The sequence below is a fragment of the Nycticebus coucang genome, chromosome 18 (assembly GCF_027406575.1).
Source record: "Nycticebus coucang isolate mNycCou1 chromosome 18, mNycCou1.pri, whole genome shotgun sequence".
In the NCBI taxonomy this organism is placed as follows: domain Eukaryota; kingdom Metazoa; phylum Chordata; class Mammalia; order Primates; family Lorisidae; genus Nycticebus; species Nycticebus coucang.
Genome location: NC_069797.1, coordinates 68,364,216 through 68,391,597, shown reverse-complemented (window position 1 = coordinate 68,391,597; position 27,382 = coordinate 68,364,216). Strand labels below are relative to the sequence as shown.

Genomic DNA, 27,382 nt, shown 5'->3' with positions numbered 1-27,382 from the left:
ATTAGACTTTTAAGCAAATTACGCTGGAACAACTTAATGTTGGTATGAAAAATAAATGTTCTTGACGTTCACCTCACATCCTATGCAAAAGTAATTTGAAATGAATCATAGACCTTGTGATCAGCAAATTTTTTTTTCAGATGAGATAGAAGCATATGTATACCATGAAAAAGTTAACTTGAACTTCTTCAAAGTAACAACCTTCTGTTCCTTGTGAAACGGTGCAAGGCCAGGCACAGACTGGGAGAAAATCATTATGGATCTATTTGCCTACCCTGTTTTCCCGAAAATAAGACATTCTTTGAAAATAAGACCTACTTACAGGAAAGATAAGACGTCTTATTTTCAGGGAAACAGGGTACCTAATCTCTCTACCTACGTGTGTATATATCTGACGAAAGATTTGTATTAAGAATATGTAAAGGGTGCTTTTGCCTTGGTTATAGAAGACAACCTAGCTTTAAAAACAAAATATTTGAACATATCTGTACTTCTCCAAAGAAGATATACGGATGGGAAATACTGTCATGAAGAGGGGGCTAATGTCATGAGTAATCAGAGAAATGACCTTAAGAAAGGTAGCTCTACATACCAAATAAAAGAAACAGTGCTAGAATGAGTGACAGTACCAAGAGTTTGAAAGGATGTGTGGAATCTAGGGCTCTCATGAATTGCGGGTGGGTAACTAAATTGTGTGATCGCTTTGCAAAACAATTTTGATATTTCTTATAAAGTTAAAAATACACTTGTTAGGACACAATCCTTCTTCTACCCAAAAGAAGATAAAACATCTTCGTACGTATAAACTTGTGTGTGTGTGTGTATGTGTGTGTGTGCGTGCGTGTGTGTGTGTGTGTGTGTGTGTGTGTGTGGAGAGAGAGAGAGAGACAGGAGTCCTTAGGATGGAAAGTTATTTACTTCAATGAATAATCTCTCCTTCTGCTGTCCGCCACCACCCCGTAAGTCCTTAACTCACTGGTAGCTGCAGTGTTCACGCCTTGATTCCTCGGAGATCTTTTGCGTATTTCCACTGGATGTAAGGTGAACGTCAATGTCATTTATTATATATTATTTTTATAATATTACTTATTATTTATGTTTGGAACTATCCATCTCCCTTAGTCCAGATAAGCTGTAATCCAGAATTATACAAATACAGATTCTGTTTGACCTGTTCCTTCCATATCCACTTTTTCTTATCCTCACGCTGCAATGCTATTGGGTGTCCCTTGTCTCCTAAGCAGAACAAAGCCTGGTCCCAGCTGCGGATCTCCGGACTCTTCCCCTCGGCCTACTGGTTTGGGCAGGCGCTCGTGGACGTGCCCCTCTACTTCTTCATCTTCCTTTTTATGTTTCTCATGGACTACATTTTAAACTACAAGGAATCTATGTTTACGATTATAAATTATATTTTTCAAGTAAGTGACAGCATTCATGGAGTAAATATCATCGTAAGATTTAATCAGAGAATTTAAAATTTGGTCTTCACATGGCCATAAATTAAATTACTGTAAAATTTTGTGCAAGGATGATGTTTTGGATTCTAAGTGTTTTCCCAGATTGGGGTTTTCTTTAACCAAGATTAACATTCCTGTCGCTCTCAGATCCTGTGTGCCATCAGCTATACCTTAGCCCTCATCTTTGTGACGTATACGATTGCGTTCATTTTTCGCAAGGGGAGAAAAAATAGTGGCATTTGGTCATTTTGCTTCTTTGTTGTAAGTATGTTTCTTGTGGACTTTGACTGTATATACTGAATGTAAAATTTCAAGCTGATACTCTAAATTCTTCCCTGGATAGAATGATAAATTAATAGCATAGTCTAAAATATTTTACATTTGCTTTACATGGAAATCCTTTCCAAAATCTGCACACTTTTCTTCCCATTTCCATCCTTGTCTTTCTTTAAAAGTTGTAAGATTATTTCTAGAACCATAAAATATTCAGCTAGAAGGAAACCTGGAGACATCCTAAATCCTCTTTTTACTGAAAATGAAAACAAAATAAGCCGAAATACCTCCCAGATATAACAAATTCTGTTTCAGCAGCATTAAAACTAGAAATGACTTATCCAGAATCTTTCCAGAAAATTAATACTACAAAACTCCATTGCTTTTGTCTAAATCAGCAGGAAAAAGTTTGTAATTAGAGTATCTGCTCTAATTTCCTATGATTTCAGGAAACAAAAGAAATGAATTATTAATACAATAAACAATTGTTGACTTCCACAGCATGTCACAAGTTAAGATTGACAATGGAAGAAAAGGTATTAAATAGACTGTTTCATCCTGGAAAGAGATCTCAAAGGAAATTTGTGATATCTTTTTACCCCCTTTTTACTGGGTAAAAAGTGCTGTGGCATTATAGCATACAACAAACTCTTGTGCTCAATCAATCCTCTTGCCTCAGACTCCCTGGTAGCTGGGAGTAGAGGCGCTCACCACAACCCCTGGATATTTTCAGAGACTGGTCTTGATCTTGCTCAGGCTGGTCTCGAACTTCTAAGCTCAGGCCATCCCCCTCCACCCCCTACCGCCTCAGCCTCTCAGAGTTCTGGGATTATAGGCGGGAGCCACAGCACCCAGCCTAAAAACCCAGTCTTAAGAAAAGTCTTACCTGTAGATATTTTTTCAATCCGGAAAGCTTGTTACAACTGAGTAACAACGAGGTCCTTAGGAAGGTTTTCTTTAAAAAGTGAAACCCCAAACAAAAAAAATAAGATAATGCAGGCGCAATGAAGTCATTGTCCTAGTTACGGTGAAAATGATGGCTGGCAGCGTGACCCGCCCTTAAAAGATGTGCTCAAGAATTTATTCTGTGAACTGTGGGCTGCCATGCAAGCTCATAGAACAGAAGGGAAATATGATCAGAGACAAACTTAAGAATGCTTTGACAGCCATAAAAATGGTGGCTTATGAGGCAAACGTGAGAAGCACAAGAACCTGTAAGAAGTCATTGTAACGCTTTAGAAGACAGCGTGTGCGGCTGCAATGCACCTGTCACTTTCTCTCACTCTGTATTTTGTACTTCTGCTAAGACAGTCCAGGTTGTTAAAGGCTATTTCTCCACTGGAATATTCAGAGAAGTCTCCTTTCTTCTTGTTGTTTTACCCTTGTTACTGTTTCATTCCTCTTCTATATCAATTTTAATTTTTCTCTTACGATTTTTACTAATCTTCTCTTTCAAATTTTACCTCCAAAAAAAGAAATACACACCATATTTTTTCTTTTTCTATATTTAACATGTTCCAGATTTATACAGAGAAGTCTTATTCATGATACTTGGCCAAAGAAATTTGGATAAATCACTAGGATAAAATGTTAATGGAGAGGGACTGATTTCGATTTGGTTTGTGAGGTCAGAGACGAAAAGTCCTCAAAGTGAGTCACATCAATTTGAAACTCATTGCAATCCAGAAGGATTAACTTTCCTGTTTGTGTTTTTTTTTAGGTCACTGTACTCGCTATAAGTGGATTTGTGTTTGTTATCTCTGAAAGTAACCTAAACTTTATTGTCACCTTTTTAATACCACCTGCCACACTGCTTAGCTGTCTGCTCTTATACTTTTATGTAAGTGATGCCCCATCTGTCCTCTGGCCCGGTGTCCCAGAACTCATGACCAGTTGCGAAAACTTGCCCCATGTTGGTCCTTTATTATGGGCCAAACCTGCCCACGGTTTGCAAATTTCTGCCTCGGGGATTCCTATTGGTTTCTCTCCCAGGGAGGACAGTGTGCTCCAGCTGACCTGCAGTAGAAAGCCTGGACCTGGGCAGTGCACAGGGAGGAAGGGGAATGGGTGATGGGAAATAGAGTGGCTTTTAGTCTCCTTTGGGGCTGTCTTCACTCCTAGGCACATTCAGCATGAGAAGGAGGCAAAATAAAACGCCCCTAAACTTGGGAGTTCAAGGTTCTAGAGAAGCGCCCAATATAAATCAAATCCCTTCCCCTCTTCTTTTCTGGCTGACTGGTACCTGTCCTTTTACCAAAGGAAGGAAGGGTCAGTACATGAGTGCAGGTGTATCTGCGGGGAAGGGGAAGGAAGACAAGGGACCCTAGAAGAGGAGCCCAGGGCACAGGAAGGGCTGTCAAGTTCTGTGCAACAAGATAAACACTGTTGTTCAACTTGGGGGAAGCTACACAGATTCCCAGAATACCAAGTGATCGATCGTGGATAAATCCTATTGCTTGAAATAAAAGCTCAGAGGCCTTGGGAGGAAAGAAGATAGCCCCTGGCTATGCAGTTTAGAAAAAAACACTTAACCTGATAACCTTGATAAAATCTGGAGAAATGTTAGGAGAACTGTTTAGGACCAATTCCCCTGTATGTGGATAAAATTCTTGAAAGGAAAACTTCCTACTTACCCATTGTCTTTTCTTTGCAGCTATTTCTGACTTCTGGTTTTTTTGAAGAGGCAGTGGGTGCAGAGTCCTATTTCATATTCCTCATTGTAAGAACACACTCTACATTAATTTGTGCTTTTTATTATACTTAATTTTAATTCCTAGACACCCTATGAAACTTATTAAGGTAGAGGTAGCAAATATTTGCAGGCCTTGTTTGAGACATGTTTGTAAAATCTGAAACAAGTATTTTTATAAAGGTCGGCTGACCAGATTATGTGCTACCCAGAATTTACGAACAAATATCTGAGAAATGATAAAGAAATGGTATCACATGATTATAGTTATTTCCAATGTTTCTGTAAATGACATTGCAAATGAATTTGACAGTTTCATAGTTTGCCAAACAGATTATGGAAATTTATAATGACCTCACAGAATGCATTTGTAGAAGTCCAGTTCTTCCTAGTTATCTCTGATATTGAAACAATGATGTTTTTGTGTTTCTAATTGTGCTTCTCTCTCTTTATTCCTAGCCTTTGATTCATTTTATCATTTTTCTTTTCATTCTTCGATGTCTGGAATGGAAGTTTGGAAATAAATCAATGAGAAAGGATCCTTTCTTTAGGTTGTTTTTTGCTTTATTGATCGATACTGTAACATGCTTTTTTCATGCATAAGCCAATCCATTAACAAGCAGGTGCTAGTGGTAGGATAGGCTGGAGTTGTAACAAGGCCCAGTACAAATAGTACAGACCCAGTTGCCTAAACCAAAGAAGATTAAGATCTAGTGGAAGAAACAGAACTGAGACAATGAGCGTTGAGGGCTCTCCCTGACACTATGCGCAGTGGATCACGGGACGGGGGGAGTTAAAAGTGGCTGGTTCCACTTAAAGAACAATCCATTTGAGCAGACTGGCATTTGAAGGAGTGATGCCCACCCAGGGAGATGGAATGAAATGATCAAAAGGCCAATGACAGCTCTTCCCTGTGGTGGTGGGAGACCTAACTGGTAGGTCCCAGATCGGTTCAGTTGTTAATGGGGCTAAATGTGAGACTTTTTATTAAATCCCATAAAAATACAAACCGCAAGCACCTTCTTCCCTCCACATCCCCCAAACTACATGGGCTTCCTCTTTCCCTTTCACAGATAGTTGGATGGGAAACGTCCACATCAAACGCTCTTTTAAAAAATCTTAGATCAGTATGAGGAAGGAAGTCAAGGGAAAAAAGACCAGAATGAATTCTAGATTTAAAGGACCAGACTTAGAATGGAGGAAAAAAGTAAAGCTGATAGTTGACTTTCTAAACAAATGGTCTGGCTACAGACAGCAAGATTCTAACTTGTACTTTCTGACACAGTTCTGATTATACGTATTCCAGCCCATTTTCCCCCATGAAAACATAATAACGTCTTCATGTTGGTGTCAAAGCTAGGCTTGTAGGAAAATTACTTCATTAAATTAAGATATGAAAATCTTCTGTCAGATATTTGACTGCAAGTTAAAGTGACCCATTGATACTGAAAAAGAATATTTCTTTTATTTTATTTTTATTTCAGGTTCAATGAAGGTACAAAGAATTAGATTACACTGTGTTTGCTAGGTTAGGTAATGTACCTTTCATAGTTGTGTCCCACCCCCCAAGAGATGTGCCCTACACCCCCATCCTCCTCCCTCTCCCCCATCCCTCGGTCCCCCACTCCGCCACCTTGAATTGATTTGAGTTTTTCTCTTATATGGGAACATGTTAGCTCATCTACTGACTTCAGATTAGTATTGCATACATTGGAGTCTTACTTCTCCATTCTTGTGATACTTTACTAAGAAGAATGTGTTCCAACTCCATCCAGGTTAATACCAAAGATATAAAATCTCCATCTTTTTTAATGACTGAAGGCTATCCCACGGAGTACATATCCCACAACTTGTTAATCCATTCCTGGATTGGTGGGCATTTAGATTTTTTCCACATTCTGGCGATTATTACTTGAGCTGTGATAAACAGTCTAGTGCAAATGTCCTTATGATAAAATGATTTTTTTTTTCCTTCTAGGTAGATGCCTAGTAAAGGGATTTCAGGATCAAATGGGAGCTCTAATTTGAGTGCTTTGAGGATTCTCCATACTTCCTTCCAAAAAGGCTGTATTAGTTTGCAGTCCCGACAACACTGTAAAAGTGTTCCCTTCTCTCCACATCCACACCAAAAAAGGATATTTCTATAGACAAGTAGAATGAAAGATATTAAAAACAATGGGCATCGAACACAGTGCTGTTGACAGATGACAGAGGCGAGGGATAAGAGTTCTGAAGAGAGACTGTGGTGCTTTGTTGATTGCCCAATCACCTCAAGCGTGAGATTTAAAGAATGCAGTAGTATTGGTATGAGGACGAACCCCCAAATCAATTATTAATGGTTCTGATTCTAGAATTTCTCCAAGAGACGGTGATGTGTGCCAAAATCCAGAGCAGCCAGAAGGGGAAGCTGAAGATGTGCAGATGGAAAGAGAAAGAACAGCTACCGCCTTGAGTTCCACGAATCCCGACGAGGTAAAACCTTCAGCGTAGTTATGCCATCCAATAGCACACGTTTTCCCCTCACTCTTTCTGCCTGTCTAATTCTCGGATGGTTTTGAGTTTCTCTGTTCTGCACAGATGAGGGTTGGTATTTTACTAGGTAGTTTCTGTCTTCACATCTAAATGAGTAGATGACAAGTCAAATGAACTCTTCTAGTCTTGCACAAATAAGTAAAAAAGTAGAGTGCACTTGAAATTACAGAAGCCACGAGTTTTAGAAACTGGGCTAAATGACACACATCACCGCTTCTCGGACAAACTGCCCGGTTCAAACTGCCCGGAAAAGCCCAGGCCACAGCATTCGCTTGGTCCTTTTAGTGTGTTCGCAAGTCTCTTTGATCCTGTTCTAAGCGCACAGGGAGACTGAGAAACTGTCTTTGAAGGAGAGGACGACGACAGCCTCTTCTCTCCAAAAATAAGTGCTAGGACAGGGGAATGGCGAGTGACCTTAGAAAAAGGTCATCTATGACAGCTCGCTGCAAAGGGTCGAACCCCCAGGCGGGTAGCTTTGTCGACGGGAGCGCAGTGAGAACTGCCACGGTCTGCGGGGTCCACTTGTTCTTCACAGAAGCCGGTCATTATCGCCAGCTGTCTGCGCAAGGAGTACTCAGGGAGGAGGAAATGCTGCTTGTCCAAGGGGAAGAATAAAGTAGCCGCCAGAAACGTCTCTTTCTGCGTTAAGAAAGGTGGGACCCAAGGCCCTTCCTGTAGGCTCAGAGCTGTCCCCACGGCTGCACGGTTCCTCGTGAGAAGGTTCACTCACATCTCTTGGTTCACTCACAGATCCAGCTGGAGAGGGCCAAAGGCAGCTCCTGTCACACGTTTTACTTTTTAAGTTCAATAGTTATCTCACTCCACGAAGGTAACAAGGCCAATCCCATTGAGACCATAAGCTCTCTATTAAAGTGAACCCTTGAAGTCACGACATTTCTGTTACGTGAACATAATAATTTCTTAACGTTCATTATTTTCCACAAGAGAGCTAGCTGCGGACGTGCCAGCACATTCTGAAGTCTTGAGTGGCAGGTGTTAGATGGTCTCCATTTCTGTCATTTTCCCACAGTGGTTAGGATGGCAGGAAGCAGAATCTGACCCGCTTAGCTTCCACAAGTATCTTTGCCACTCCTCCTCAGAGTGGCCTTGGGAAATAACCTCGTCCCCGAGAGCTTCTGTCCCCAAATATTTTAAGAAGGGACTGTGATAAAAACTCAGGATGATCATGGCAATTTTATGCGATGCTATAGATAAAGCAGGTAGTGAGACTTCAGACTATGTTTTATTCTTAATTTTACTATTAAAGTAAATTAATATTAAGTGTAACCTCTTCTTTTTCCAGGTGAGGTTTTAGGATTACTAGGACACAATGGAGCTGGTAAAAGTACATCCATTAAGGTGATAACGGGAGACACAAAGCCGACAGCTGGACAGGTAGGTGACTTACGTTGAAAATATGTTAGCCGGGATACTACAGATGGGTGGGACGGTAAACCTTAGACACAGCAACCGGCTGTGGAGTCTGCAGATGATGGAAGCAAATAATGCAAAATACAAGAGAATAAATTCACAAATTATCCCACAAAGGGTCACGAAAATTAAGCACTGACAGGGAATGATTATTCAAAGATAATAATGAAGAATGTCTAATATTGCAATACTCAGAACCCACACAAATCCTAATAATACAGCCGGAGAACACATGAATGTTCACATTTGGGGAGTGTGTGATACTTTAGTCATGAGTGAAATTGGTAAAAAAATAATATACATTTATTAGGAAATTATATTCTGTGTCCTTCACAAAATGCTTAAGTTATTTAAATATTCATTTTATTGCAAATACACTGTTTCCTGGGAATATTTTCAAGGAATGACTCAAAAATGTACAAGAGTGGTGAAGTCGACTTTAATTGTACTTGTAGTTTAATTGTGCACAGTGTCCAGGGAAACAGATAAAGGGCTCAGGTTCATCAAAGAGAGAGATGTGACTGGGTAGAGATAACGTGTTTTCTTCCAAATTTTATGGTAGAAGATAGAAAATCTTAGGAAGTTCTTTGAAAATCTGACCGGAGGAAGTACAGAACAGAAGATAAGGCCGAGGTCTGTGGACATGTACTCTGGGAGAGGGGTTGGTAGTCAGCACAAGAAGGGAGACACAGGCCAGGCTGCTCTTGATGAACATCTCACTGAAGGGAGGGTCTCTGGGGGCCAAGGCAGATGTTCCTCAGGCCCCCTCAATAAGCGCGGGTGATGCAGCCATGCTTACAGACTCCCTAACTCAATCACCGCCTAGACCCTAAGCCGGTATTTTATTTCTCACTGAACTTGGGAGAAAGGGAGATAGCTGCTCCTTGCTATATTGGAACGGACTATTTTAAAAGGTAAGTAAGATCCTACGTATGACGCCAGCTGTTTGGGTGTCACGAAATGAGCTTAACCAGATCAGCCAGGGAGACTCCTCTGGCGCCATGTCTTTCTCCTGATTCAATCCTTTCAGCCACTTCTCTCTGCACTGTGGCTGGAAGGACACCTCCCTTGCCTCTCAGGCGGCTGCAGCAGCTAACTGCCCCGTCCCCTCTGCCATATCCCTGCCCACCCTTGATCATGCAGCTCCAGGCCCCCTGCCTTTGCCTTGGGTCCAAGAACATCAAGTTCATCATCCCTGCTCCTGTCTCTGGTCTTGCTCTTTGCTCCAACTTTCTTGCCTCTGGCCTTTACCATGACTGGCACTTTTTCCTCTTCTGCTAAAAAGAACCCTCATCAGACAGGCTGTCTGGTCCCCCTCCCTCAAGTCACTTCCCCTGCTATTCTCTCCCCCAGCCTCCTGAATTTTCACAACAGCCTCGTGTCTGACCCGTCTTTATTCCGTTATGTCATTTCTCTGCTTGTTTCTTAACCTGATTCATTCATCAGGATGAAAACTCCCCAGAAGAGGAGAGCTAGTTATTCCCTTCTCTGTCATCCCTGCAGGAAGCATAACCTCTGTCACAAGGGGGCTCTCAGAAAGACGTTTGATCCGTGAGTGAATTTAAATACTGAGTCACAAGTCACCACACTTCATTCCAACAGGGATGGATAAACTGGATAAAGCCTGTTTGCCACGAAAACAGGCACCACCCTCCACGGCAATTCAATTTTCAGCTGAGATTGGGTCGTCGGCTGTGCACACACTTGGTTTCATGTGTTTGGTTTCTGATGACCTTTCTTTAAGGCAGAATAATTACAAATTGATGAACTCAATTAGGCCTTAGCATTTCTCTATAGTTTTTCTAGGTTCATGAGGAGAAAGGTGTCATGGAAATATTCAAGAGAAGCAACACAGGACACTGGCTCTGAAAGGCAACTTTCACCCACAGGTGCTACTGAAAGGCAGCGGCGGAGGGGACACCCTGGGGTTCCTAGGGTACTGTCCCCAGGAGAACGCACTGTGGCCCAACCTGACGGCCAGGGAGCATCTGGAAGTGTACGCCGCCGTGAAAGGGCTGAGGAAAGGGGACGCGAAGACCTCCATCTCACGGTACTCACCGCCCCTCTCTGCTCCAAGCCCGAGGGGACAGTGGGGAAAGCTGAGATCAAAGGTCTTCACAGAACACTCGGGATGACCCTAAATGCCGCCCCAGGTTGCACTTGGTAGATTTGCAACTGGAACCTGGCTTCCCAGATTTCGAAGTGTGAATTTATTTTTCTCTATTAGTTACAAAAATTTAAAAAATAACAATTCATTGGTAAATTGCACCAAACATACTAAAAAGTTTGGGGGAAAGAGAAGTTTACTTCGATTCATTGATTTATGCAAAGACAGTATTGGTAATAGGTATGAAGTACATATTTTTATATTTTTAAGTTTACAATGAATTTTCCATTTTGAAAGGTTCAGGATTTTGTGTTTTCACTTTACACTTTTAAATACTTAAAAAAATGAACAGACAAATAAAAGTTTATTCCTTTACTTTTCCTTAAGTTCATATTGGGATATTTAGACTTCACTCTGAAAGTATTTATTCTAGAACAGGACATCCTTCTTACATCCAATGACTGTTTGCATATCATGACTTGTGCTTCTAGTCTTTCAAAAGACCACATTATCTTTTGATGGAAAACAAGCCAATAATATGGCCTCACTCACCCTACTACCACCACATCTATTTTAGAAACACATATTTTCTTTCTTTCTTTCTTTCTTTCTTTCTTTCTTTCTTTCTTTCTTTCTTTCTTTCTTTCTTTCTTTCTTTCTTTCTTTCTTTTTTCTTTTTCTTTCGTTCTTTCTTTCTCTTTTCTTTTCTTTTCTTTTTTGTCTTCCCCTCCCTCACTTCCTCCCTCCCTCCCTTCCTTCCTTCTTTCCTTTGTTCTTTTCGTTCCTTCTTTTCTCTCTCTCTCTCTCTCTCTCTTTCCTTCTTTCCTTCTTTTCTTTCTTGAGATTGGGTCTCACTATGTTGCCCAATCAGGTCTTGAACTCCTGGCCCCTGAAGCTATCCTCCTGCTTCCTAAAGTGTTGGGATTATGGGCCTCAGACAGAACTGCATTTCTGACCCCTGCTCTCCCTTCCTTGCTTGGTCCACCTTCCTATCAGCTCCTCTTTGTCAGAAGGCTGTGAGGCTCTACTGTGTCTGTTTCAGGTTAGTCAACGCACTCAAGCTGCAGGACCAGCTGAAGGCGCCCACCAGGACCTTATCAGAAGGAGTGAAGAGAAAGGTATGGGCAGGGCTCGGGGTCACTCTGCAGGGTGGCACAGACGGCTGCCGGATGGGCTGTTACTCTTGTTCCAGCTGTGCTTTGCCCTGAGCATCCTGGGGACCCCATCGGTGGTGCTTCTGGATGAGCCTTCGACTGGGATGGACCCCGAGGGGCAGCAGCAAATGTGGTGAGGAGCTTTGCTGGGGTCCTCAAACTGGCCAGCGGGCCACATGAGGCTGTGTGACTGTATTTGTTCCCATTTTGTTTTTTTACTTCAAAATAAGATATGTGCAGTGTGCATAGGAATTTGTTCATGGTTCCTTTTTAAACTATAATCCGGCCCTCCAACGGTCTGAGGGACAGTGAACTGGCCTCCTGTTTAAAAAGTTTGAGGACCTCTGCAAGTTTAGACAGTCAGGGCCAGAGCAGATGCCTCGCAGGGAGTTGGGGAAGGATTCTACTGCAAAAATCATCCCTTAAACTGTTTCTCAATGTGGAAATAAAAAAAAGAAAGGTCAATATCGTTAGTAAAGCCAATACTTTGTAAAAAATTCTCCTTCCCTGGAAATATTTTATGACCGTTTCTCACGGAAGGCAGAACACCCATTGCGGGGCCTGCAGGTCCACACTGGGTTGTGTGGTTGCTCACTTATCTTATAGGTTGGACACGGTGCCCAAGCACTGTGTCCGTACTCAGCTTGGCAAAAGCAGTTCTCATGACGTGGTAAACGTGGGCATTGTATGTGTTTGCTGTGCCCTTGTTGCCCACTAGGTTGTGACAAGGCTATTGTCCGTTTTGCGTCTGTCTGCCCCTGTCACGCGGCCTGTTCACGCGCACGTCTCTTTCTCAGCGTTTCTCTTCCGGGGTGGCCTTGTAAGGGCCGTGCCCTGCGCACGCCCGTCCTCCAGTGCGCCTCTCAGTGTGAGCTCCCAGCAGCCCGCCCTGCTCATCTCACCGCCCTCTGTGCAGCAGCCCTCAGCTTAATCCCCTCTGCTAATTGTTCACATGCAGATCAGTTCTTGCTTCATTTCTCATGAATTAGAGGAATTCCAAATTGCAAATAGTTTCTTGGCGATGTAGGCAGGCGATCCGGGCCACCTTCAGGAACACAGAGAGGGGCGCCCTCCTGACCACCCACTACATGGCCGAGGCCGAGGCCGTGTGTGACCGAGTGGCCATCATGGTGTCGGGGAGGCTGAGGTGAGTGTCCGTCCCAGGTGCATGGCTGGAGGGCTTTGTCTGTAAAGAGGGAGAGATCAATGAGACAGCTGGAGCTGCTGGCCCAGGTCCAGCAGAAAGGACCCAGTGACAATGGCAGTAGCAAGTCAGCGGCCTCGAGCTCTGAAGTGCACATATTTTCCTCCTTTTTCTCACGGACTCGTCCTCCTCCAACCTCCAGGTGCATCGGTTCCATCCAACAGCTGAAGAGCAAATTCGGCAAAGATTACCTGCTAGAGATGAAGGTGAAGACCCCCGCACAGGTGGAGCCCCTCCACACAGAGATCCTGAGGCTCTTCCCCCAGGCTGCTCGGCAGGAAAGGTAAAGACAGGGGCTGCTTTCTATACGGAGCCAGATATTCACTTTTCCTTGTCACTTACATTGATTTGTGTCATTCAGAAAAGAAACCTAAGAGGAAAGAGATTATTTGTTGCCTATTGCAGGAAGTAAACTGGAGAAGAGATAGCAGATGTAAAAGCTGACATAGTGAGTGCTGTGGTTACCATCCTGGTCCCACTGTGTGCCAGTTACCACCCTGTTCGCACTGTGTGCCAGTTAATGTCCTGGTCACACTGTGTGCCAGTTAATGTCCTGGTCCCACTATGTGCCAGTTATCGCCCTGGTTCCACTATGTGCCAGTTAGCCCTATTCCCACTGTGTGCAATTACCGCCCTGGTCCCACTCTGTGCCAGTTACCACCCTGGTCCCACTGTGTGCCAGTTAGCCCTGGTCCCACTGTATGTCTGTTACCACCCTGTTCCCACTATGTGCCAGGTATTACCCTGGTCCCACTATGTGCCACTTGCCCTGGTCCCACTGTGTGCCAGTTAACATCCTGGTTCCACTGTGTGCCAAGTAGCCCTGCTCCCACTGTGTGTCAGTTACTGCCCTGGTCCCACTGTGGGCCAGTTAGCCCTGGTCCCACTATGTGCCAGTTAAGGTCCTAGTTCCACTGTATGCCAGGTATTACCCGGGTCCCACTGTGTGTCAATTAATGTTCTGATCCCATTGGTACTACCCTGGTCCCACTGTCTATCAGTTTCTTCCCTGGTCCCACTGTCTGCCAGTGAATGCTCTGGTCCCACTGTCTGTCAGTTAATGCCCTGGTCCCACTGTCTCCCAGTTATCGTCCTGGTCCCACCGTGTGCCAGGTACTCCCCTGCTGTTTGTACTGTCCTATCCAGTACTCAGACAGACTTTTCAAAGTCGATGTTATTATTCCAATGAAAAATGCCAGACTTCAAAAAAGCGTTGTGAGGGTCTGGCCTTTACCAAGTTCTTCATAAATGGACTCAATTATTACCTTTATGAAAAACAGGTTAGATCTCTTGACTGAGTTAACAAGCTGCAGAATGAGGAAGTAAACCTAAAAATTATTTTATTTCAAATCGATTAATAGTTCCAATTTTATGTAAATTCTGGTAACAGTACCATCCATACACAGCAAACAACAAGGATCAACTTTATGGTTATTTTTAATATTTAGAATTTACTGAAAAAGATATGATTTAGGAGTTAGAAGAAGAAAAAAGATAATAAGGAGAAATAGGTCATAATGACACTGTGGGACAATATATTTCTACAGTGGAATGTAAATATCAAAGCAAGGCTGTAACTCACTGAGCAGCCCACGACTGAATAGAAATATATCATAAAGGTACAAGGAGTGGGCAACGTGGGTGAGACTCATTGTCCCATAAATACACAGGGAGACCTGAAATGAAATATAAATCTCCCTGATTTTAAAGTAATGAAAAGACATTTGTTTGAGAAACAAATTATTAAAGTATTATTGTTGCTGACATCATCTGGCTCTCAAGTCCTGGCCTCCTACTCGGAGGCTCCATTACATCGTCTTGTGTTAGGAGGCCCTTTGAGTAGGTTGGTGGAGAGGGAGAGGTACGGGTCTTACAGGGAATACTGGGAATTTTAAGAAACTCAGTTCCTGCTGGAAGGATGAAGTCGAAGATCCAGTGTTCAGCTTAGAAAATAAGGTGAAAGGTGAGTCTGGCAAATAATCATCATCTGGGCAGCACCTACCCACCTTCATCCAAGGAGCCAAGGGCACTAAACTGTCTGAGTCTTGTGCTCACTTTGCCCAGTTCTCCACGTGATCTGACCCCTAACTGGCCTTATGTGGGGCATGGCTGTGCATAGGAAACTTCTGTGCTCTAATAGCAAAAAACAAAAGCCTAATAACAACCTAAAAAGGGACAGTTTAGAGAATAAACATAAACTTTAGAGAACAAACATTTCTCTAAAGAAGATATAACAATGGCCAACAGGCCTTTGAAAAACTGTTGGATGTCATCAGAGAAATGCAGGTCAGAAGGACACTGAGCTATGACCTCACACCTGTTAGGACGCCGCTGTGGTTAGAGTGTCCCCTCCAAAATTCATGTTGGAATTACATTGCATTGTGAGGGTATTAAGAGGTAGGACCAGGTGGGGCCTTATGTGGTGATTAGTTCAGGAGGGCTGTCCTCTGATGGATGCATTAATCCATTCCTGGATTAAAGTATTAATGAGTTCTTGCAGAAGTGGGTTGGTTATATCAAGGGTGAGTCTATTATCAGAGCGAGTTTGATACCCTCTCGAGCGCCTTTCCTGTGACACCTTCAGCCGTGTTATGACAAAGCAGGAAGGTCCTCGTTATATATGAAACCCCGGACTCCCCAGCCTCTAGATCTGTAAGAAATAAATCTCATATTATAAAATACCCAGCCTGTGGTGTCGTGTTATAGCAAATGCACTGAGAAAAATGGCTATTCTAAAAAAAAAACAAAACACACAAGCAAAAAACAGACCAAGAAGTGGAGAAATTGGAGCTCTGCACACTGTTTATGGAAATACAAAAGGTACATCTGCTATGAAAACCAGTATGCTTGTTCCTCAGAATGTTAAAATAGAGCTACCTTATAACTCAGCAATCGCACTTCTGGGTAATATTTAAAGTGATTAAAATTGGGACCTTGAAGGGACATCTACATCCCCGTGTTGATTGCAGCACTGTCCAGTCCAGCCAAGATGTGCGTACAGATTAAGTGTTTGTTCACAGATAAATGGGTAAAGAAAATGTGATATCTGCAGACAATGGAATGCTGTTACGCATTTTAAAGGAAGTCAGTTCTACAATATGTGACAACTTGCATGAACCTTGAAGACTTTATGCTAAGTGAAATCAGACAGTCGCATAAAGAGAAATACCATTTGAGTCCCCTTATCAGGCACCTGAAAACAGTCAAATTCATAGAATCAGACTGGAATATGGTTTCCAGGAACTAGGGGAGGGAAAGATGAGGAGTGACCAAACACAGGCGCAATACTCCAGATGAGCAAGATGAACGAGCTGGGCAGTTTGCGGTGCAACCTTATACCTATGGGCAAAGCTACTGTATTGAGCAATTAAACATTGTTAAGAGAGTCGATCTCATGTGAAGTGTTTTTTACCACTTTTATAAGAGTAAAAAGGGACAGAGAGATGGCGGCAGTGAATTCCCGTCTGCCGTGGGTGGCTTCACTCTCCCCGCTTCTGCTTCCCCCCAGGTTCTCGTCTCTGATGGTTTATAAGTTGCCAGTGGAGGACGTGCGACCTTTAGCCCAAGCTTTCCTCAAATTAGAAAAGGGTAAGAACTATAACCTTGGCAAGAGGATAATTCCAAATCACAAAACAATCTGTCTACATGTCAAAAACGAACTGTGACCTATGCATCACATTTAAAAGTGAAAATCTCAAATTGACTTTTAAGAACACGAAACCAAGGAGGGGAGGGAGTCTGTGTGTGTATTGGAGAGAATGGAGTGATTTTTATTTTGCTTTGTGAATTTTTTTCACGTACTTTTGCATAAATACAAAATGATATACATGTCATTACAACCTAAGTCAAAACACAACTATATATGCATTTAAGAAGAATATTTTTCTTTGGAGCATTGAATCTTGCACATTTAAAATTAATTTCTATGTAATTAATTCTATGTATTAATTTAAAATTAATTTCTATGTAATTAATTTCTATTACATTTCTATGTAATTAATTTCTATGTAAATTCATTTAAATTTAATTTCTATGTAATTTCCACCTCTATGGACTGGCCTATTATTTTATTGCTGTGGGTTGTGAATGAAGAAACTAACTCCTGCCTGGTTGTTGAAACAATCTTCCAAGTCTGAGGTCTGCTGTGCTCTGTACCTGCATCTCGCATAACAGATCCTTTTTCCCTTGCAATTTGGGGCCATTTACTCTGCTGCTCTGAACTGTGCTAGTCAGAACACCCTCTCTGTGCTGTTTTCATTGTCACCACTCAGGGGTATGTCTTTGCTTGTCACCTGCCCCAAGGAAGAAATTCAAGTTTCCTGGTTCCGGAAGACTCTCCTGCCTCTTGCTGATAACATGAGTCAGGAGACGTATCATCTTTTCACTGTCCAGCTGAGCACCCCACTTTTCTGGGCCAGCACTCCCTGGATTGGCACCAAAGCTCTCTGCTGGCCGGGAAATTTGGTGTCACCCTTCTGATCTGCAGAGCTCCTGTCAGAGCTCTCAGGGTCCCACTCAGTCTGTTTTCATCAATAAGAAGAGTTTTCAACCCAATGAGGGGAAGCTGCAGTGGCTTTTAGGAAAGAGACCTCTGAAGATATCTGCTCACCAGGAAACCTCATGCCCTTCTTGAGAACTGACACGTCCCTTTTCAAAATGGGTCTCCCTGCCACATGTTCCTGTGCTGAATGTGCAGAGAAGTCCAGGCTCAGTTACAGAGAAGTTCCTCCCTTAAAGACAGATCTCAAAATCGCACAATATACAAACATAACACAAGCACATCCCGCCCCCCCCGCCGCCCGCCCCCCGCCAAACGAAGTAAAGGGCCTGGTGTATTTTTAACTGAATGATGTGTTTAAGATGGGGATAAACATTACCTCAACCTATTTATAAATATACGAACATTTAAAAAAATACATCATTTGAAGTCTATACTGATTTGCCAGACCATACAGATGTAAAAATGTGTATACCTCTAACGCGTGCCCATCCTTCTACAGTTAAGCAGAACTTCGACCTGGAGGAGTACAGCCTCTCACAGTCCACCCTGGAGCAGGTGGGTCATTTTGGGGCTTCTGTATCATCCGTAGAACATGAGCCCCTAGCAGGTGTGTCTTTCTGCACTCGCATGGAAGGGGTACGTGGGAGCAGTGCATATGGGAGGCACAGTGACATTTTTCCTCCCTCTTGATTTCTTTCCTCCCCTTCAGGTTTTCCTGGAACTCTCCAAAGAGCAGGAGCTGGATGATTTGGATGAGGAAATTGATCCCTCGGTACAATGGAAGCTTCTCCCGAAGGAAGAGTGTTAACAGCCCAAATTCTGTGCTCCTGTTTAAGCCTCTGTTTTTTTTTTTAAAGACATTTATTTTTGTAGCATCAATTTTATATTTTTAGAACTATGTTATAAGCACTGCAATGGTCTTCTTCTGTGGTAGGGACGAGGATCAAGTGACCTTTAACCAAGCTGACCGCCCATCACAGCCCCTGTGTCCCTACAGGTCACCCTGGCCCCATGTCTCTGCACAGTGCTGACTAAATACGTTGACCCTTGTAAGATCATGCGAGTCTCTGAGTATGACAAGCAAATTTTGTTTAGATTTTATTTTTTATAAAAACCTTACAGCACTGTTTTTCTAGCCTAGGCTGACAAATCCATACATTTACTTTTCTGTGAGTTTGACACCTTGAAAAGTCGATGTTTTCATAAGAATTTAAAAGTATCATACTTTTTGAAATAGATTTTACTGTTTTTCTCATGGCAAAATATACTAAATATCATTGATGATAATATCTGATATCAATATATTTGATAACATATCCACTGGTAACACCACAATACAGTCATGATCTGGAAATTAAAAACTTACTATTAGAAATTGTAACATTTTTATTTCTGTAAACCAACTGTGTGCTGTTTTGATTATACTTTTAAGTCTACACCCTAGAGTCAACTGTATTGTAATGGATCACTAGTGTTTCTTGTCACTCCGTTCCAGAAGGTTGATGAATGAAGTAATAGGTCAAATGACTAAGTAGGTGGAAAATGTAAAACAAATCTCATATATGTGCTTTTCAAACACGCTTTCTATTTCGTCTATTTCATGTGTTTTATTTCATAACATAGTGGCCTCATATTTGTAAATTGCACTGATGCTTCATTAACAGGAATCTTTAATATAAACATAATTCCTGGACATTAAGTCTATCACAACAAGATTTTCTGCTATACCAGCATTTAGACTAATGTTTTGGATATTGGTCTAATTATTACCCTTGTCTGTCGAATATAACAATTAAATACCAATTCCAGTTACCTATACCTCTTCGTGATTCTAACCATAAACCAGGCAATTAGCATACAGGCCAATACTCATATTTATGTTTACTTGGGCTTAAGTTTCGCTCTCTAGTTCACTTTTTTTTTGTTTTGTTTTGTTTTGTTTTTTTTTATTGTTGGGGATTCATTAAGGGTACAATAAGCCAGTTACACTGATTGCAATTGTTAGGTAAAGTCCCTCTTGCAATCATGTCTTGCCCCCATAAAGTGTGACACACACCAAGGCCCCACCCTCCTCCCTCCATCCCTCTTTCTGCTTCCCCCCCCATAACCTTAATTGTCATTAATTGTCCTCATATCAAGATTGAGTACATAGGATTCATGCTTCTCCATTCTTGTGATGCTTTACTAAGAATAATGTCTTCCACTTCCATCCAGGTTAATACCAAGGATGTAAAGTCTCCATTTTTTTTAATGGCTGAATAGTATTCCATGGTATACATATACCACAGCTTGTTAATCCATTCCTGGGTTGGTGGGCATTTAGGCTGTTTCCACATTTTGGCAATGGTAAATTGAGCTGCAATAAACAGTCTAGTGCAAGTGTCCTTATGATAAAAGGATTTTTTTCCTTCTGGGTAGATGCCCAGTAATGGGATTGCAGGATCGAATGGGAGGTCTATGTTGAGTGCTTTGAGGTTTCTCCATACTTCCTTCCAGAAAGGTTGTACTAGTTTGCAGTCCCACCAGCAGTGTAAAAGTGTTCCCTTCTCTCCACATCCATGCCAGCATCTGCAGTTTTGAGATTTTGTGATGTGGGCCATTCTCAATGGGGTTAGATGATATCTCAGGGTTGTTTTGATTTGCATTTCTCTAATATATAGAGATGATGAACATTTTTTCATGTGTTTGTTAGCCATTCGTCTGTCGTCTTTAGAGAAAGTTCTATTCATGTCTCTTGCCCATTGATATAAGGGATTGTTGGCTTTTTTCATGTGGATTACTTTGAGTTCTCTATAGATCCTGGTCATCAAGCTTTTGTCTGATTGAAAATATGCAAATATCCTTTCCCATTGTGTAGGTTGTCTCTTTGCTTTGGTTATTGTGTCCTTAGCTGTACAGAAGCTTTTCAGTTTAATGAAGTCCCATTTGTTTATTTTTGGTGTTGTTGCAATTGCCATGGCAGTCTTCTTCATGAAGTCTTCCCTAGTTCACTTTTTATGTTATAAAAAATTCTCAGATTTGAAAAACTGAGAATCTAAGACTAGGTAGGCCTATTCTATTTATTTTTTTAATTTATTTTTGTTGCAAATTAGTATGCAGGTACAAATTTTTAGGTTACATTATTCTCACTTCCAGGATGAAGGTCCATTTGTAAAGAGCCCCTCACCCAGGGGGTGCGTTATACACCCTCACAATGGGCACATTAGTTGAGGTCAGTTGAGGCCCTACCCCACGCCCTCCCTCTTCTGCCAATCATCCCCCTCCCTCTCCCTCCCCCTCTGCTTCCCTCTACCTCCAAATTAGACTATTTTAGTGTTTTATTGTTCTTACAAGCATGTAATTGTTTATATATTGATTTCATATTAGTATGGAGTACATTGGATATTTATTTTATTTTAGACAGATGTGTACGTGTAAAACTCACAACTTTGCCAAACCTTAGTGTATTGCACTATTATTAGTGCAAGGATCTCAGGAGTTAGACTCTTCTCATGCTGATGTATGTAAATCCATGTTCAGGGAGGTTAAACACAATAACTTAACCAAGATCATGCAGCTGGTAATGAGCCCATCCGCCCTTCCTTCACGTCTGAAGTCACATTGCTCCCACCACCTCCAGTTGATTCAAAATCACCTGCTGATTACCCAGTTCATGATCATGTGGACACGGAAGACCCAACTGCTGCTTCCTGATGTTCTCACAATTTAATCAGAAGTAAAAATTGTACATACTTAATAGAAAGCAAAAAGATAACAAAATAATATAAAATGAAGAATCACATTGCACACTGTCAACCAAGGTGCTGTCTACAAAATACTGAAGAACATTCAGATCCTTCATCGTATAGAGTCTGGGGCTTGTTCTGGATTAGCGTTTGGGTTCAGGCAGTATTGTCAGGCGGTCTTCAACATAGACCACTCAAACTCTCTCCATGTCAGCAGGAAGGCTGTCTGACTTTTTGAATCATTTGCATGTTCAGTGCAGTAACCCTTTAATTTCTTTCAATGACGTTTCCTTTTCATTCACTACTTGGCTATCTGTGTGGTGTAAGAGGCCCAGATTTTGACCTACCTGGGTTGCAATGTGCCTTCCTCGCTAGGCTTAATCATTTTTAGTTTTTGATCTACAATGAGAGATTTGCAACTCTTCTTTCACTTGGACACCAAGAGGCCGTTGCACAGTTACTAACTGGCCTGATTTCAATACTGCTGCATCTCGGGGACTTAGAGAGGCCTCAAGAGGAGGAGGAGAGACAGGGAACTGGGTGATCAGGGAAGCAGTCAGAACACACACAACATTTATCAATGACGTTTGCCATCATCATACTAATGTGTTGGCAAGGTTTGTGGTGCCCTAAGCAATTACAGTAGTTACATCAAAGAACACTGCTCACCAGGACCAGACACAATAATAATGACAATTTTTACATGTTGTGAGAATTGCCATTATGTTAAGGTTGTTCTCCATGGCATTTTAACATTCTCTACCCACCCCTTGCCTCTACCAAGTTTTACAACTGTTGTCATCAAGAGGGTTAATTTAACACACAGCTGCTTTGTCACACTGGAACTGGTACTGATGAAGGTGTACGTTGTGTTTTGCACTTGGAGGAGGAAGACAGGACTTTACAAATTGGCAACAACAAATTATTCAGTGACCAGCTGGGGACTTCTGGTTCTCTTGGCAGTAAAGAGCACTTTAGGGGCAATGACTTGTCCCTAGCGTGGAGACTAAATATATTTGTAAGACATAATGTTGACCATTAAAGGCTGCCATCCAATCTGTAGGCCTTCAATACCCTTTTCCCATATTAATTCTGCTGGAATGCATTTACACACTTGCCTGCCAAGAAGCAGGGTCAGATTCTGAGACACTTGATGCCACTCAGGTGGCTGGATGAAGAAAGCAAATCTCTCACTGTTAGTGCAAAGCCTCTATATATTAAGCTTCGGGAAGCATTCTGGCAGTGGGGGGCCAGGGGCATGTAAGAAATCAGACCAAGACTCAGTGCCCGTAGCTCACTGGTTAGGGTGCCAGCCACATGCACCAGGGCTGGTGGGTTTGAACCTGGCTGGGGCCTGCTAAACTAACAAACAATAACAACAACAAAAATAGCCGAGTGTTGTGGCAGGCACTTGTCATCCCAGCTACTTGGGAAGCTGAGGCAAGAGAATTGCTTGAGCCCAAGAGTTTGAGGTTGCTGCGAGCTCTGACACCACAGCACTCTACCAAGGGCAACAAAGTGAGACTCCATCCATCTCGATTTAAAAAAAAAAAAAGGAATCAGACCAAAAGATGGTACCTGTTGAATATTTACCTTGGCAAAAATGAAGAAAAGACAAAAATGTGTTCTTTATGTCAATTCCAGAAATGTAATGCAGAGCTGGAAAGAGAACAGCTTTTGGGAAAGTCTTTAGATGGTATTTTGATGGTTTCAAGCGTTGAGGGATTATTGGTTTTGTTGTTAAATTGTTTTCAGTTTTGAAAACCTGGCAAAGCAATCTCATAAGTCCTTTCTTACTTCCACATTTCTAAACTTCTAGCCTTAAGGGTGCTCTTGGTTGACTTCAGATAATTTCTAATGAAAGAATTTCATCTATGAGGGAATTCTTCCCTCACCACCCATTTTTCTGAGGCCTGAGATAAAATGAAAAATTTACTATGCTGTTCAAAACTTGGGGAACCCAGCGTCTAAGCTTGTGATCTTCAGAGCTTCGTCTCTGCTCTAGGACTCCCTGGTTGTGGCAGAACACAGTCAGCCCTCAGCACCTGCAGGGAATTGGTTTCAGGAAGCCTCGTGGGTACCAGAATCAGTGACGCTCAAGTCTCTCCTAAAAAGTGGCATAGTACTGTATTCTCTTCAGGTTTGGAGAAAGAATCACAGCTGCACTGTTATTTCTTCTCCAAGTTCATTTCTGAATGAACCTTCACCATATACATCCAGCCCTCTCCATCTGCCCTTCACTGGGTCGCAAGTGATCTTTCTCTGCCAACTCTCTTCTCTCTCCCAGCTCCTCTTTAGGCAGCTTTCCCCAAATGTACTCATGTCACACTAAGAAGAAGTGGATTTCAGTTCATCAGATGGGGAGACGAGGAGAAAAAGAGAGGGGAAATAGTGATTTGGGTTAGCATTAAAGCATCAGTGCATGGAGCTCCAAACAGGGAGACACACCAGAAGGATTCAGAGAAGGGGAGACGGGCAGTTTCCCCAAGATAACATCGCCTGCTATGCAGCTTTTCTGAGGGCTGAGTGTGTTTTCTTACTTCCTTGAGATGAGATTTCTTCTGCTCAACTCTGATTTGAAGGTAACCAATTTTGATATCATTTATTTTCTGCACTTTACAACATACACCTATAAACATGTAAATAACCATTAATAGATTTGTTTTTCTATCTTGGAGAGAACAGCGATCCTCTGCTTTATTGGCTATGTTAGTGGAACACCCCTCTGTCCTCCAGGCAAGCTGTTCCTGTCATTCTAGGCAACAAAAGCTCTTGAACTTGCCTCATGACTTTCTGGCTCTGCAGCCTGGTTCATGATGTTTGTTTGTTTTTCCTGCTTATTTCTTTCCCACCTACAACCATCCAGCTAGACTTCTGCCTGAGTCTGTGTCCTCCCGAGCCCATCTGGATGTGCCGGTTCCATTATGCCAATACCTTACCTCGGCTCTTCTTACCAACCTTCCTTCCCATGTCTATCACCGCAAGAGTGAGAGGAAGGACTTGGTGGAAGGATTTGGATGTCAAGATTCCCATCCAATGCCAAGATCTTCTTAAGGCCTCCAGACGCATGGTCCCTGCCCTGGCCTTGTCAGGAACCAGGGGCACAGCAGGGGGTGAGCTGGGGGCAGGTGAGCGCAGCTTTATGTTATTTATAGCCACTGCCCCTCACTGGCATCATAGAGTCAGCCTGCGTCCTACCACTGCAGCAGAGGTGTTAGAGATCCTCAGAGAAGCACCGACCCTCCGCTAAACTGCACAGGAGAGGGAGCGACAGGCAGGCTCCTCAGGAGACTCTCCCTGCCAGGAAGCTGCTCTCTGATGAAAAAAATGTTGGGGATTAGCTGCTCTAAATGGCTTCTGACTTGCTATTCCCAGCAACCAGCACTGGTGAAGTTTCTAGTGCGTCTGTGTGTTCCCAGCATGTGAGCAGGAGGTGCTCCCTCTGAACATGCACACAGCCCTGCACGGTGTAGTAACATGCACGCAGAGCCCTGCACGGTGTGGTCACATGCACACAGAGCCCTGCACGGTGTGGTCACATGCACACAGAGCCCTGCATGGTGTAGTAACATGCACACAGAGCCCTGCACAGTAGTAACATGCATGCAGCCCTGCATGGTGTTGTAACATGCACACAGAGCCCTGCACGGTGTAGTAACATGCACGCAGAGCCCTGCACGGTGTGGTCACATGCACACAGAGCCCTGCACGGTGTGGTCACATGCACACAGAGCCCTGAATGGTGTGGTCACATGCACACAGAGCCCTGCATGGTGTAGTAACATGCACACAGAGCTTTGCATGGTGTAGTAACATGCATGCAGCCCTGCATGGTGTAGTAACATGCACACAGAGCCCTGCATGATATAGTAACATGCACGCAGAGCCCTGCACGGTGTAGTAACATGCACACAGAACCCTGCTGGTGTAGTAACATGCACACAGAGCCCTGCATGGTGCAGTAACATGCACACAGAGCCCTGCATGGTGTAGTAACATGCATGAAGCCCTGTACGGTGTAGTAACATGCACGCAGAGCCCTGTACGGTGTAGTAACATGCACACAGAGCCTTGCATGGTGTAGTAATATGCACTCAGAGCCCTGCACGGTGTAGTAACATGCACACAGAGCCCTGCATGGTGTAGTAACATGCACACAGAGCCCTGCATGGTTAGTAACATGCATGCAGCCCTGCACGATGTAGTAACATGCACACAGAGCCCTGCACGGTATAGTAGCATGCACACAGAGCCCTGCATGGTGTAGTAACATGCACACAGAGCCCTGCACGGTGTAGTAACATGCACACAGAGCCCTGCACGGTGCAGTAACATGCACACAGAGCCTTGCATGGTGTAGTAACATGCATGCAGCCCTGCATGGTGTAGTAAAGCCAGGGTCAATCCCAACGTAGATTTGTGATGTGATGACTGCTGTCCAAAATGAACAGCAGCATTAATGAAAGAACAAACGTAAATATAATTCAAAAGAGACAACTTCATGGTTTGATTTGTGGAAACCTACTGAGTTCCTATCAAAAATATATGTTCTTTTCTAAAAAATTTGTTCGGGGGTCTTTGAGTATTTTAAAATGGAAATGTCTATTTCCACTTGCATTTTGATCCCACTGTTTTTTTTTTTAATTTTTACATATACATGTGTTTATTAGGTTTCCATTTTTTTGCCTTCACAAAATTAAAAAGGCTCAAATTTTAATAACAATAACAATGTTTAAAATAAGGAGTCGAAACAAAATCCTCATAAAGAACGAATGAACATAAAACATTCAGAAAAGGAATCAGATAATTGCTACATCGAAATATTAAGCAATAATAATAATAATAATAATAATACAAAGAAAGTAACATTCGGTCCACGTGTCTGACCTTGGTGGGTGTGCCAGAGTAGACTTGGAAGCTTGTTTAACTGAACCATTGAGAGACTTCTGCCATGAGCTAGCAGTGCCACCTGGGCCAACAGAGAAACGGGTGCCCCTGTGCCCGGTGGAAGGCCAGTGAGGCCAAGCATGTATCACACCCTTCTACCTGGATGGTTTCTCTGTTAATAGCTCATGATCTCATGATGGATTTTATTCCTGCCTTAATGTCATAAGAAATATTAGTTTTATGTACCAGTGAGTGTATTTTGCATGTTTTAAATTGTTAATGAAGCTAAATTCAAGAAAAATTGGACTTGAAGCAGTTTTGCAACAAACTTAATTGCTTAATCTTGACTGTCCAGGTTAAACTTACATGTACCCTTTAATAGGTTTTCCACAATGTTTTAAACATTAAATTGCCACTTGTCAGGATTGTTTTGCATTTAACCGTGAATTCATGGGACCAGTCTAGGGGTGGCATTCTCTGTGCCAGACACCTATGTGTCTTCGTGGGACTGAGTTTTTGACCTTTTACGAACATGTTCAAGTGGGTTTTTTCTTCCTCTAGAGCTCTGAACAGTTACACTTATTAAATTAATGGGTTTTATGTCAGTTGCACAGTCTTAATTTGGTGCTTGTGAATAGCACCAGGTAGGCTCTTTATCTAGAATACACCAATATAAGGCAACAGAGGGATTTAGAACTTTTTTTGCAGTCATTTAATTTACTATGTAAAATTGCTGTAAATGATATTGCGTACAGTTTTCTGTTCAAATATTCAATTGTAAACTTCTTGTTAAGACTGTTATGTTTCTATTGCTTTCATATGCAATGATACTGCAAAAATAAAAAAGGAAACCTTCTGTAAAAAAAAAGAAAGTAACATTCACATTGTCAAATAAGAGTATATCTATTATAGAATGCTTTGACTCTGAGATTCAGTATGGAGTCATCAGTTAACTTCTTCTTCTTTTTTTTTTAAGTCTCAAAAAATAGACAACTAATATTTATAAATAAAAGTAAAAGATAATTTCGAAAAACAGATCATGCCAAATCTTATAGACAATAGAAAAAGAAGAAATGCTTCAAAATCATTCTGCTTGATCGGGGTACACCTGATATTAAAGTTGAAGCAAATATCTTATTATAAAGGGGAATTACAAACATATGTCACTTATAAATGAGGTTGCAATATCCTAAACAACATATTAACAAGTTGAATTAAAAATTAATGTTTGAATAATGTACTTTGGTCAAAATTAAATCCAATTTATGTGAAGATTAGTCACTATTCAATTCACAGGGATAAATCCCTCAGTCATTTCTGATTGAGGTTACTAGAGATTTTACTTTTTTTATTTCTAGTTAGATCCCACTGGTTTTGAGAGAGTTTTACACAAAGTGTATTCTCATCTCGTCAATAGAGATT

At 42.1% G+C, this 27,382-nt stretch overlaps 1 protein-coding gene across 4 annotated transcripts in view; it reads left to right on the top strand.

Moving 5' to 3' along the window:
* The window catches only part of LOC128571184 (ABC-type organic anion transporter ABCA8-like), a 62,536-nt gene extending 43,347 nt beyond the window's left edge, over positions 1–19,189 (top strand). For 2 of the 4 annotated variants that reach the window (XM_053570853.1, XM_053570854.1), the window contains 16 exons: positions 1,242–1,418; positions 1,605–1,718; positions 3,451–3,570; positions 4,384–4,449; positions 4,879–4,970; positions 6,771–6,891; positions 7,487–7,604; positions 8,255–8,346; positions 10,272–10,432; positions 11,532–11,607; positions 11,682–11,776; positions 12,671–12,790; positions 12,990–13,130; positions 16,356–16,435; positions 17,848–17,903; positions 18,058–19,189. In XM_053570853.1, coding sequence (XP_053426828.1) covers positions 1,242–1,418; positions 1,605–1,718; positions 3,451–3,570; positions 4,384–4,449; positions 4,879–4,970; positions 6,771–6,891; positions 7,487–7,604; positions 8,255–8,346; positions 10,272–10,432; positions 11,532–11,607; positions 11,682–11,776; positions 12,671–12,790; positions 12,990–13,130; positions 16,356–16,435; positions 17,848–17,903; positions 18,058–18,156 — 1,728 coding nt within the window. In that variant the 3' untranslated portion in view covers positions 18,157–19,189. Of the gene's footprint in view, positions 1–1,241; positions 1,419–1,604; positions 1,719–3,450; positions 3,571–4,383; positions 4,450–4,878; positions 4,971–6,770; positions 6,892–7,486; positions 7,605–8,254; positions 8,347–10,271; positions 10,433–11,531; positions 11,608–11,681; positions 11,777–12,670; positions 12,791–12,989; positions 13,131–16,355; positions 16,436–17,847; positions 17,904–18,057 lie in introns of those variants that run through there. The other 2 variants (XM_053570856.1, XM_053570857.1) reach the window with 2 other exon arrangements.
* The last annotated feature ends 8,193 nt before the right edge of the window (positions 19,190–27,382 follow it).